The sequence below is a fragment of the Peromyscus maniculatus genome, chromosome 3 (assembly GCF_049852395.1).
Source record: "Peromyscus maniculatus bairdii isolate BWxNUB_F1_BW_parent chromosome 3, HU_Pman_BW_mat_3.1, whole genome shotgun sequence".
Taxonomy (NCBI): domain Eukaryota; kingdom Metazoa; phylum Chordata; class Mammalia; order Rodentia; family Cricetidae; genus Peromyscus; species Peromyscus maniculatus.
The window spans coordinates 61,742,377-61,755,642 of record NC_134854.1 but is presented as its reverse complement, the minus strand read 5'-3'; the positions used below and the strand labels follow the sequence as shown (position 1 = coordinate 61,755,642).

The following is a 13,266-nucleotide window of genomic DNA, read 5'->3' as shown; positions in this document are numbered from 1 at the left end:
AAAGACTGGTAAAATTTTAAAAATTGTTTTTATTTTTTTGTCTTTTTTTTTCCTTTTTTTTTTTTTTTTTTCCTTTTTGGTGCTGTTGATTTATTCTTGAGATGGCTACACCACAGGACAGAACTGTGCCCTTGTAATCTAATGGCAATGCAAGACCACACTCCCTCACTGAGATCTGTTCTGAGTTTCCCACTTCAGCCCCAGGTCCCAAGAAGTCAATTAATTTTCACACTTTTTATTAAACACGGTAGTCCTGTAAATACATTTCCTCCATCCCCTCTTTTTTGTCTCTTGCCCCCTATGTCTGTGGGTGAATAATTCACGAAGAAAAAGAACGATTTAATACACATCTGTATCCTCTCCCCCAGGCTGATGACGAGTGTGAACTGGAGTGCACTCAACACGGTCAGGGTGGGGTTGTGTGCTCCGTGAACAGAACTGTGGCTCTGGCTAGTTCTGACTATCATCCCTGACCATGATGGAAGCAGAACATCATGGTCATCCTTGTCTGGACTCCTCTGAAGGTGGAACAGCTGAGGTGTGCCTGTGTTCCTCCTGGTCACCTGTGTTTTAGGGAAGGAGAACAGAGGAGATGGCCGACTCTAATTCCAATTGTAGCTACGTTACTCACTTGAACCCCACATTTCCCTTAGGAACACGCCTGTTCTGGGTGTGCACTCATGCTGGTATGTGTCTGTCATGTGTGGGGGGCATCTGCTACCAGGTGAATGTTACAGTTCTGTTTTCATCTCAGCTTTCCTTTGTTGGTTTTTCTTTCCTTTTTAAAATTTCCTTAAATTATTTTTCCTTTTAGAAAGAAGTTCACCAGGAAGTTAGTTCTCTTCCCACCACGCCGGACAGGCTGCAGCCATCTTTAAAAACCATGCTGTTTCTCCCTCACACCCCAAACAGGGACTCCTCAGGATGCCTCAGGAGGGTGAAGTTTCTCCCTGTCTGGCGGCAGTGAAGGCCCCTCTGCCACACTGGAGGTTTCTGATTGTGGGACACAGTCTGGGTTGTTTTCTTCCTGTCTTCTAATAAAAAAAGACATTCCTGACAAAAGAGAAGAGACAGGTGATAGCTGGGCTCCAGAAGACAGTGAGCAGGGTGAAACCCAGGCTTGAGGCAGGCGACGATCTTGCTCAGGCACTCACTGCGGACTGTTACAGAACTCTGGTTAACAAAACCAAAGCTTGGCCTTCCCCAGCTTGCAATTAATTTCAAGGCAACATCAACTTCCCTAAAACTCCCGTGCTGAGCTGCAGACACTAAGGATGATGTAAAGGTTGGGAGGAGGCCAACAGAATTGAGCCTTCCATGCTAAACCACCAAAAAAGCTCTACTTTAGTCTGTTAAATATCGGGTTTCCATGTAAGATCTAGTTTTGAAAGATAGCTTTGTTTACTAATAATGATTTAAACTCTACAGAAAGAGTGCTAAAGAGATGCATCATCTATTGCAATGGCTAAAAAAAGTGAGGAACCCGGTACCAGAACCCTACCCCTGAATTCCGCCTCTCCTAGCTTCTAACAAATCCTAGCATTTAACAGATTGTTAACCACCTTCGACTTTCAATTTTCTTCTTTGTAAAATGAGCACAGAAGCAGAACCCTGTAGGAAGACTTTTTTTTTGGTCAATACATTAAACACACAGGAATGGTACCTGACACTCAGGGCTTGATGAACACGAGCACTACATGAGCATCTACAGCTGCCTACAAGCAACCTTTTGAGTTGGTGTATCAGCGCTGGCTCTCAGACACATGCAAACCCGACCACCTCAGATGACGTTATTACTCACTTAACAACCAACCTTGAGGTAATTCTGGTATGGTAAGACACTACTGAACATCACCTTGACCTACTAATGCATTCATTACAGAAACAACCAGTAAGTGCCACTGATTCAGAAGATTGCCTATTGGGTAGGTCAGTAAATGCTCCTTCCAGTGTCAAAGGGCGAGCTTAGAGAGTTGCCTTCTTTATCTAGGCAATAACTGGTAAGCCAATTTTACCACCTAGTCATTCCTTTCCTCAGATGAGCTTGCTTAGCTTCAGAATCAGAAGGGACACACATACAGAAGCTGCCATCAGGAGGCATCCAGAGGGGCTGCTGCTTTCCTGCACCTCCCTGGCATTTCAATCACAGAGACGGTAAGAACAAGCTGCTCACACATTAATTCTGGCAAGTCTGCCTTAGAAGACTGGTGCCAGGAACTATGGTCACCATTGTTCCCAGCAAAGTAGCAGAGGTTCAAAAGTAATGTCTCGATTGTTATACACACTTATCAGGCTAGAAGAAGCTATGAGGGGAGATACTTTTCTGGTGCATTCTGCAACAGTTACCCTCTATGGTATGATCTGCAACAGTTACCCTACATGGATGATCTGCCTGCCCTGGACACCCCAGCTGCTGAGATAGTTGAACACTAAGTTCTTGATTTGAGCTATGAGCCTTAAACATAGCCCCATTCTCAAGCCTCCCCACCAGCCCAGAAAGAACTAGAAGCTTATCAACTCACCTGGACGACAGGCACAGTGCAGGAGTGTGAGCGCGAGCTATCGAAACAACCGGGTGAAGTCTCGCAAGGCCCAGCAAACTTGCTTACATTCCTCGGCACTAGAAGAGAGAAGGTGGGCGGGGTGGGGTTTGACTGAAGACCGAAGAGCAAACACACTGAGGAGTAAGAATAATGCTGAGGCACACTGAAGAGGGTGCCAACTCTGCCAGAACTGACTTCTCATGCCTGACATCTTCCCAGAACTCGGGGTAAAAGTGAACTTCCATAAACAAAAATAATTATAAGCTTGGTGGCTCTCAATGAATGGACTTTGGAGACAAACTGTTTAGGCTCATTCCTAGCTCTTGTGTCTTGGGTAAGACACCAATCTTTGCCTTAGTCTCCTCATCTATTAGCTACTTCCTGTTCCTCAAGAGGATCAAATCCATTCACATAAATAAAACATTTATGACAAATGGGAGTTTCTATGACAATACTTGAAGCTCCCGACACAAGTACAAGGAACCCAGGAGCCCTCAAAGGAAGATGGCCAGCAGGTTTCCACAAGGCTGGGGGCATTTGACCTCTATGAGGCATGCTCACCTAGGGCACCCCCTTCCTTGTTCTCCTTCAAAGACAGATTCTGTTGACAAGGCCTTGTCTGGTAACTAGGACTAGCAGCCACTGACTGTCTAGTGAACAGGATGCACAGAATCTCCTCTTGGAAGGAGGAGGAGAAAGGAAAGGGTTAACACGTGTGGAAAAGGAGAAGAACAAACAGGACTTGGTTCTCGGAAAACTGAGATACCCTAGTGTGATGGAAGCCCAATGCTCATCTGACTCTTCCCTGAGGCAAATTTCCTTCTTCTGTATTCTCCCAAAAGCTTTTCTGACTGAGCCTGGGGCTGAGCTAAAGCAAGAGAAAGGAAGTATTTCTTAACACATTCTCCTGACGCCTCTCCTGACCAAGAAACTCAGGCACAGGAACAGAGCACAGCTCAGGGGACTTGCCATTCTGTGCGGGCTAACTAGCAGATGGGTGACTGTTTAGAGCAGTAATCAACAAGGTATCAAATACCTATCTACAGACTCCCCCACCAAGTATAAAGGTCTAAAATAATGATGAAAACCTGGAGTCAGACTCCAGGAGTTGACAACAGAGATCTCGGGAATTTTCTGCCGTAAACATGTAATGGATCAATCACGCCATCTGGCATAGTGGGTACTGAACCCGCGGTGGTCTCGGGCATGCTGTGCAAGCATTTGACCACTCAGCTATATGCCTAGCACCTCTGCCGACTTAACAAGCCTTGCTAACAACATTACATTTTTCAGTCTATTTAAACATAAACACCACATGCTAAGGAAGCAGTCAAGTACATGCAAGCTCATGTCATTCATGTTCTCGACATCAGGAGGGAGGGCAAGGAGCTTACCAGAGGGTGCTGTGTGGTGTGTTATTACAAATGACTAAGAGAGAGGATACACAAGCACCCCCAAAATGCTAGAAACTCAGACTTCTTTTATTATCCCAGTATCCTATATGTTTGAAAATTTATCCATTTTCAATTGAGATCTTTCAATTTAACCTAGTCGGAGGAATACCTCCATCTCTATCCTCTTTTTTGAGAGTAAGAAAAAGAGCATTGAAATTAAAGTGCTGAGCATGGTGGTACATGCCCTTAGTCCAGCACTTGTGAGGCAGAGACAGGAGGATCTCTCTGAGTTCCAGGCTAGCCTGGTCTACATAGTAAGTCTAGGCCAGTCATGGCTACATAGGGAGATCCTGTCTCAAAAAACCAAATCAACCAACCAACCAACCAACCAACCCCCAAATAAACAAACAAATAAATAAGGTTCAAACACAAGAGAACTCTGGTGAATGCAAAATGAGTGTGATGATCTGAGTAAGGCTGCCCCATAGGCTCATATATTTCAACGCTCAGTCACCAGGGAGTAGAACTGTTTGAAAGGATTAGAAGGATTAGGAGGCATGGCCTGGTTGGAGGAAGTGTGTCACTGAGGTTTCAAAAGCCTATGGCCCAGACTCTCTCCCCCTACTGCCTGTGGACGAGGGTGTAAAGCTCTCAGCCCTAGGGCCATGCCTGCCTGTGTACTGCCATGCTCCCAGTGGTGGTTTGAATAAGAATACTCCCCACAGGCTCATATATTTGAATGCTTAGTCACCAGGGAGTGTGGCACCATTTAAAAGGATGAGGAGGATAAAGAGGTGGGGGCTTATTGGAGGAAGTGTGTCACTGGGGGTGGGCATTGAGGTTTCAAAAGCCCATGCCAATCCCAGAGTCTGTCTGTCTGTCTGTCTCTCTCTGCTTAAGAACTAGGATGCAGAACTCTCAGCTACTTCTCCAGCACCATGTCTGCTTACATGCCACCGTGTTCCCCACCAAGATAATCATGGACTAAGCTCTGAAACTGTGAGCAGGTCTACAGTTAAATGCTTTATCTTATAAGAATTGTCTTGATCATGGTGTCTCTTCACAGTAAGAACAGTGACCAAGACAGAAGTTGTTACCAGGGATTGGGGTATTGCTGCATTAGGCCTGACCATGCTGTTTGTTGGAGGAATATGGAAGACTTTGGAACTTGGGACAAGAAAACTGGTTGGACACTTTAAGCAGGGCTTAATGGGTCATTATGGTAGGAACATGGAAGACAGTGGAGCTGAGAGCAATGTAGACTATGACCTCTCAGCTCAAAGTTTCAGTGGAGAAGAATATTAGTAAGTGGCCTACACACCATTCTTGTGATTTTTTTTCCTTTTTGTTTTTTTGAGACAGATCTGTATAGCCCTGATTGTCCGGAACTCACTGGTTGGCTTTGAACTCACAGAGATCTGCCCACTTCTGCCTCCCAAGTGCTAGTATCAAAGGCGTGTGCCATCACTGTCTGGCTATTCTTGTGATACTTTGGAGAAGACTATGTCTCTTTTCTGTCCTTGTCCAAAAGTCTGCCTAAGGCTAAACTGAAGAATTTTTACATTATTAGCATTGTCAGAATAGATTTCAAGACTAGTATTGACTCTGTCATGTGGTTATTTGTGGTCACTCTTATGCAGAACTATAATGAAAAGGATCAAGCTGAGCAAGGAAAAATACAAAATGTACAGTTTGAGGAGAAAAGGAGCACCAGGAAGTGTAATGGAGCTAAGTCCAGGGCTCAAGGAGATAAAGTTTAAAGAAAAGCCTGATGCTAAATGAATAAAGGAAATGGTGACCTCAGGGCAAGGCCTCACCCAGCTAAGCTTCTAACTTGGGAAAAGGAATTAAAGAAAAGCTTAAGCAGTGAAGGGAACCATCAACAGAAAGCTGACACAAATGTATCTGAATTAGGAGGCCAAGTTCTAGCTTCAGCAAGCAGCAGAACTTGGCAGCTTTGGCCCCATGGTTCTGGCTTTAAAGTTAAGGATACAAGAATGGGGTTGTGGAATCTTCCTTCTAGGTTAAAGAAAGACACTGATGCCAAGTGTGTGTCAGGGGTGTCCCTGCATGGAGGTCCAAAGAGACCACTTCAAGAAGCTGTAAAGGTGAAGCCTGGATTGTGTTGGAGACCCCAAGATATTGGAGATACCAGAGTAGTGTGATGCCCATTGAGGAAAGCCACCAACAGAGTGAAGAACCAGCACGAGAGAGAGAAGTGTGTTGCAGTCAACAAAGCTGAAAAGTGTTGGAGATCTGAAAAGTGCTTTGCTCTGAGACATGGAGATAAAGAATTTGGAGTCTGCCCTGATGTTTTTGGTCCAGGATCTCCTGACTATGCTCCCCTTTCTCCTTTTTGGAACAGTAATGTATATTCTGTGCCACTATATGTTGGAAGCATGTGATCTGCTTTTTCATTTTGATTTTACAGAGGGTTACAGTTAAGAGACTGCCATGAGTCTCAGAAGAAACACTGGACTTTTAAGCAGTCTTGAGAGTATCAAAGACTGTATGGGGACTTTTGAAATTAGACTGAATGCATTTTTGCATTATGATATGACTACAGGCCCATGGGGACACAAAATGATAATGGACCAACCCTCTGAAACTGTAGCAAGCCCACAATTAAATGCTTTTCTTTATGAATTGCCTTGGTCATGGTGTCTCTTCACAGCAACAGAACAGTGACTAAGACAGTAAGCATGGCATAGGTCTCCAATCAGCTGCATTTCTGTACCCAATTCTATCACTGACTGACCTGGGTGGCAAGAGCTCTAACTAATTTTGAACTGAAATGGTGTTGGTGGGTAAGCCCACAAGAAATGATTAAAAAGCTCAATGAAGAGATAAAACAAAAATACCTCCCCCGCAAAAAAAAAAAAAATCAAAACAAAAATTTAAAAAGCTCCTTAAATGTTAACACCACTTTCTTACCTTGGTTCTTATGGCACTGACTAGTTTCTGTTCTCTGATTTTATTTTCTAACTCCTATTACTTTTCTGAGTTCCATTTTCTATATTTCAAGTCTTCTCTCAAATATGTTTGTGGCCACTATTTCTCAAGCCTCATAACCCTAGGCACGGGCTGAGAAATTCTACCTGGTGCCTTGGTTTGTAATGACAACCTGGCCAGTGAGACACCCCATCTGGTGCCTAGTTCTTCCATGTGCAGCATGTTTTAGCTTTAAGAGTGTCATGCACGGTAAGATGTCATGTTAGGCAGTTATACCAAGATGGAGAAATGGGAAAAAATGGCAGGGTTTCTTTTAGTTTTCATCAGTTTGAGCTAGTGATAGCTCATCACGTGTTGTATTCTAGGTTGATAAAGCTCAGCTTTCTGCAACTTGACCAACTAAGAAAACTGGAGAAGTCATCACCATTTGAAAAGCAGGCTGGGACTTGCTACAGTGAAGCTGAACCAGCTCACCCTCCCTGCTAGGACGGCAAACAAAACAGCATGTTGAGGCAAGAGTTAGAGGACCTTAAAACCAAAAGGGAGACTGAGTCATGCATGGGTTCAAGGGTAACACACACAAGAGAATTACTAAGAGAAGGTAAGCAATCTCAAACCCCAAACCCCTTTTAAGCTCAACATTATACCTACACACACACACACACACACACACACACACACCCCAATCTGTCACAGCCTGCTCTGGGAGCTGCAGAACTTGTTCGGCCATGAAGGTCAAGGCTGCTTGGTTCAGTTGCCTTCTCACTGAGCAAGGATCAAGGATGCAGTTATTCATGATATTGCTTTACTTGGAGCCTTTTCCCTTGCCCCTCTCTTGAATCAGAATGATGTCCGTGACCTTGATTTCAGACTTACTCATTATTCTAGCCGTCGTATATTAGCCCCATCAAGAGCATATGGGCCTGTGGAGACATATTCCAGAATGTGTGGGTGGCTGTTGTAAAGTTGGCAAGAGACATGCCCCAGCTAGTTTTGCAAATAGGCAATGACATTCTGGCAGTTTCTTTTCCAAACAAAACGGAGTTAAACTTCACGGATCATCTATAATGTATGGGAGCTTTGGGATTCCATTTGGCATCTCTCAATAACCTTATAGGGTAGAACTAACCTTATTTAAAGAGGAATCAACTGAAATTGAAATAACAGCATAATGACAAGATTGAGACCAACAGTCTCTGGAGGATTTCCCTAGGCTCCCATCTGCTTCAAGGAAATTAGAGCCAACAGATCATAGTTTTTGTTGACCAGCAAGATGGAGCAGAGAAACAGAAGCAGTGAGAAGCAGCTTTCTCCTGAGAGGGCATGCACATGAAATACCACGCATACTATAAAGCACAACGAAAGGAAATCAAATCATTCTGTAAGGTCACCCCAGTCTATACACGCTTACCTGGTACAGGGGATCCCCCCTTTGGAGAAGTGTATAGCAAAGGCCAGTTATTGTGCTAACTTTCAGCCATGAATATCAGTTGATACAAAATTAAAATACCAGTTAGTTCTACGGCATGACCTTTAGTCACTTAATATGCTACAAAATAACAGCTCTCTTTTTCTCTCTCCAACTTTTAGCTAAGACAAAATCTCACATTCTAGTACAGGGTGACCTGAAACTATATAGCCCAGGTTGGCCTTGAACTCAGAGTGATCCTTCTGCTCCAGCGCCCCCCATCCCCTTTTGAGACAGCCTCGTGTAGTTCAGGTTGGCCCTGAACTCCTCAAGTGGCTGAGGACATCTGTCACCTTTGTACTTCACCTTCCCAGTGCTAGGATTACAGACATAAGCCACCACACCCAGCTCAGAGACTTAATACTGTTAAGTTATCAAATCAGTAACACCCAAGGAAGTCTACTGAGTAAGTAAGTAACCATCAAAACTGCAACATTAATACAGAAACAAAGATTTCTACAATTCACATGGAATCTCAAGTACTCCAAATGCCCAAAACAGTCTTAAAAAGGGACAACAAAATTGGAGGTCTCATAATTCCTGGTTTCAAAAATGTATGATATTGTCACAGTAATCAAAATAACATGATACTGGCATAAAGCCAGACATACGGATCAATGAAATAGAGAGCCTAGAAGCAAATCCTCATGTATATGGTCAAATATTTCTTGACAAAGGTGCTAAGACCATTAAAAGAGAAAGAATAGTCATTTGAATAAATGCTGTAAAGAAAACCAAATAGTTACTTGCAAAAGAAAGATATCCCCTAACATTATATAAAATAAATAGGCTAAATGAAGGGAGGAGAGAGAGAGAGGTGAAAGGGAGAAAAGGAAGATAGATATAATTCTTCATGGAAAACCTAAGGGAATTTTGTATTATGCTGGATCTGGCAACTCTTGGCTAGGATAAGAACACAAGAAACAAAAATGCAAGGCGCATGTAATACCTTTGGTTCTCTGCTTAGCACTGTAAAAATGAAAAACAGAACAAGTATGTCTTCACCAACAGAGTTAAAAGAGGTCACCAAGGACAGTAAACTCCAGCCAGCCAATACTAAGCAGTAGGACCTTGTCTCAAAAAAGTCAAACACAGCCACAAAAAGGGTCATGGAACGTAGAGATTTTTTTTATTTAAGATACAGATATCCAATAAGCAAATGAAATACTATCTCATACTAGGCTTAAATTGCTAAAGCAGCTGCTATTAAGAGCTGGGAGACCACAGAGAAAGAGAAACTCTGTCTTCAAAAATGAAAAACAAACAAACAAACAAACAAATAATAAAGAGCCCACAATAAAGCATTTTGCCAGGTGGTGGTGGCGCATGTCTTTAATCGCAGCACTCCAGAGGCAGAGACAGGCTGGTTTCTTGAGTTCCAGACCAGCCTAGGCTACAGGGTGAGTTCCAGGATAGCCAGGGATACAAAGAGAAATCCTGTCTCAAAAAACAAAACCAAAAATCCCCAAAGCAAAACAAACTTAACAGCTTGGAGTAGAGGAGCAGAGGGAGGGGAAACTGTAGTTAGGATATTATTATGTGTGTGTGTGTGGGGGGGGGATTTATTTTCAATAAAAGGGAAAAACAAAAAAGAAACTTGGGGGTAGGGGAACCACTTTGCTATTCAGAACACTGCATCAGTCTATTAAAAAAAAAAAATCTTAAAGTCCACCAGCATCCCCCTTACCAAAAAGGTTGACAAGGATGTGGAGAAATTGAAACGCTGTAAAAATCCAGAGGAAATGTAAATGATGAAGCTACTCTGGAAAGTAATGTAGTGGCTGCTTAAAAAAATTTTTTTCCTTTCTTACTTTTTTAAACAATTACAATCGAGTTTCCAGAGTCTAGCAAATTCACTGCTGGGTGTAAACCCAAAAGGAATAAGAGCAGGGTCTTAAAGAGTATTTGCCTATCCATGTTTTTAATTTTACATTTTAAAACAATTTATTTTTCCAGTTGGGCATGATGTCTCATGCCTTTAATAACACAGGCAGAGGCAGGTAGATTTCTTGAGTTCCAGAGCATCCAAGAGCTACACAGAGAAATCCTGCTTGAAAAACAAAATGAGATCTATTTTTAGTGTGTGTGTGTGTGTGTGTGTGTGTGTGTGTGTGTGTGTGTGTGTGTGTGTACCCAGAGGCCAGAAGAAGGTGCTGGTTCCCTTGGGGCTAGAGTTATAGGCAGTTTTAAGCTGCACAACACAGGTGTTGGAAACTGAACTTGGGTCCTCTACAAGAGTAGCAAGTACTCTTAATGGCTGAGCAATCTCTAGCCCCTAAATTTATCTTTAAATCATTTACTTAGTCGTAGGTATGTGTGGTTAGAAGACAACTTGCCTAGAGTTGGTTCTCTCTTTCTACCATGTAGGTCCCTGGGACTGAACTTAGGTTACTGGGCCTGGAAGCAAGTCAATTTTGTTGTTTTTTGAATGAGGGCTCACTATGTAGTCCTGGCTGGCCTGGAACTTGCTATGTAGGTCAGGCTGGCCTCAAACTCACAGAGATCCTCCTGTTTCTGACTTGTGAATGCTGGGATTAAAGGTTTGTGTCACCACACTGGGCTCACACATCCATGTTTTAGGAACTATGTGTAACAATAACATCCATGTTCATAGCAATGTTATTTATAATTCACAGAAGACAAGAAGAGAAGCAACCTTAAATGTGCACTAACAAAAAAATAAATAAAATGGGGCATATGCATTCATAATGGCTAATGTTGACTGTTAACAAGTTCTAGAATCACCTGAGACAAACAAATCTCTGGGTAGGTGTGTGAAGGAGTTTCTAAACCGAGTTAACTAAAGTGGGAAAACCTACTCTAAATGTGGCTGAATATAAGAGAAAACCAGCTAAATATCAGCATTCATCTCTTTCTGCTTCCTGACTGCAAACGAAACATACCTAGCCTCATTAAGCTCCTACACCAGGACTTCCGGGCCAGGTCCCCCAGGGCTCTAATTACGGGGGCTGTAAGCTGCCTGTGGTGGGGCTAGGATCTGCACATCTGTAGAAGAGCAGCCATCCCCCAGCCCTTCAAGTGCACAGGTGCTCTCATCCTGACACCTCCTGTCCGTCTCTGCTTCCCGGCCACATAAGATGAGCAACTTCGATCTTCCTGTCCTTCCAACATGATGTTCCTTTCTCATCACATCAAAAGTAAAATAAAGGTGTGTGTCACCCTGCCTGGCTTGTACAATTTTCTTACCTATTACATGTACTTCTTTTTCAGTGACTATTCACTAATGCACACATACGATGAATTGTTTAACCATTCTCTATTGATGGATAATTATTATATTTCCAGGCTGGTTTTTTTCTTCTTCTGATATTACCAACCTTGCTACAACACTCATTCTTTGGCTTACACATTATCACACAAGTATATGAATAAAAGCCTGGCTTAACATTTAGCCAAATTCTAAAGGTTCTACCTATCAGTTACAAAATTCAAACTGAGTTACTGCCATGAATACTATGTAGAGACCATAATGTCTCAGAAAGACTTTGATTCAGGGTTACATTTAGAAAACAACACTGTATTTGTTTTCCCTTGAGATTTTAATACTGAAAAACTGAAAACCACCCATTTCCTAGTAGGAGCAATAAAAGGTATGAGTACACTTTAATGTCTACAAGACAATAACTAGAAAGAGTATATGGGACTATATCAAAGATGTTTGTATGTTCACATTTGATAAAGATTCACATTATATTTAAATTAATATATAATGCGCATTGTAAATGGCTCATGAGCCTAATGCATCTCAGAAACGTTTTGTTTCATTTGCACAGTATTAAAACTTTAAAATTTCAAAAGAATTTGACTGTTTTTAGGTTTGGGCACTGTGGTAGTTCGAAAGTAATTGGTCCCCATAAGCTCACAGGGAGTGGCACTATTAGGAGGGGTGGCTTTGTTGGAGTGGGTGTGGCCTTGTTAGAGGAAATATGTCACTGTGGGGGCGGGCTTTGAGATCCCAAGCCAGGCCTAGTGTCTCAGTTCACTTCCTGTTGCTTTTAGATTAAGATGTAGAAATTTCCAGCATTATGTCTGGCTGCACAAAGTCATACTCTCAGCTGCCATGCTCCCTGCCATAATGGACTAAACCTCTGAACTGTAAGCCACCCCAATTAAATGTTTTCCTTTATAAGAGTTGCCATGGGGCTGGAGAGATGGCTCAGAGGTTAAGAGCACTGGCTGTTCTTCCAGAGGTCCTGAGTTCAATTCCCAGCACCCACATGGTGGCTCACAACCATCTATAATGAGACCTGGCTCCCTCTTCTGGCCTGCAGAGATGCATGCAAAAGAACACTGCACAATAAACAAACAAACAAACAAACAAATCTTTGGAAAAAAGAGTTGCCATGGTCATGGTGTCTCTTCACAGCAATAGAAACCCTAACTAGGACAGGCACAACAGTTGATTAACTGAAGTCGACATCACTCTTAATGTTTTATAGACAAAAATGCTTTCTTGTTCATGCATGGATCGGTGTTCTTCACCACTAAATATCAAATATTATGAGAACTAAGGATTTGAACAGCAAAGATAGATCTCCTCAAGGTTAGCTAGCTATATGTGTAAGTGACAAACATACACAGCACGATGGTGTTGCCACCCAATGACTTTCTATGCCAACTGATGGAATGGAAATCTAAGCAGTTATTTTTCTACCTAACACTGGCAGCCACTGCCTCCCGTTCATACAGCCCCAGCATCTCTCACCTCGTGACTTGCTTGTGGAAATCTGTAAGTTGTTTGTGTGTCACTGTGACAGCTCCCACAGTTGTCTCCTTTGGCAAACCTTTCAAGGAATTCTCTAGCCACCGACAGAAAGTCTGTATAGAGAAATTGGATACAAATTTTAAAAGGAGGTAAAATTACTTACTAGGCACCCTATAGATACTA

The 13,266-nt window shown here is 42.6% G+C and overlaps 1 protein-coding gene across 4 annotated transcripts in view; it reads right to left on the bottom strand.

The window, feature by feature from the left end:
* Nucleotides 1-219: 219 nt before the first annotated feature.
* The window catches only part of Tnpo3 (transportin 3), an 83,725-nt gene continuing 70,678 nt past the window's right edge, over nt 220-13,266 (bottom strand). For 3 of the 4 annotated variants that reach the window (XM_006979397.4, XM_015998056.3, XM_076566585.1), the window contains 3 exons: nt 13,084-13,196; nt 2,523-2,620; nt 220-1,053 (listed from right to left, as the gene is read on the bottom strand). In XM_006979397.4, the coding sequence (XP_006979459.1) occupies nt 2,560-2,620; nt 13,084-13,196 (174 nt within the window). In that variant the 3' untranslated portion in view covers nt 220-1,053; nt 2,523-2,559. The remainder of the gene's footprint in view (nt 1,054-2,522; nt 2,621-13,083; nt 13,197-13,266) is intronic. The other variant, XM_076566584.1, reaches the window with a different exon arrangement.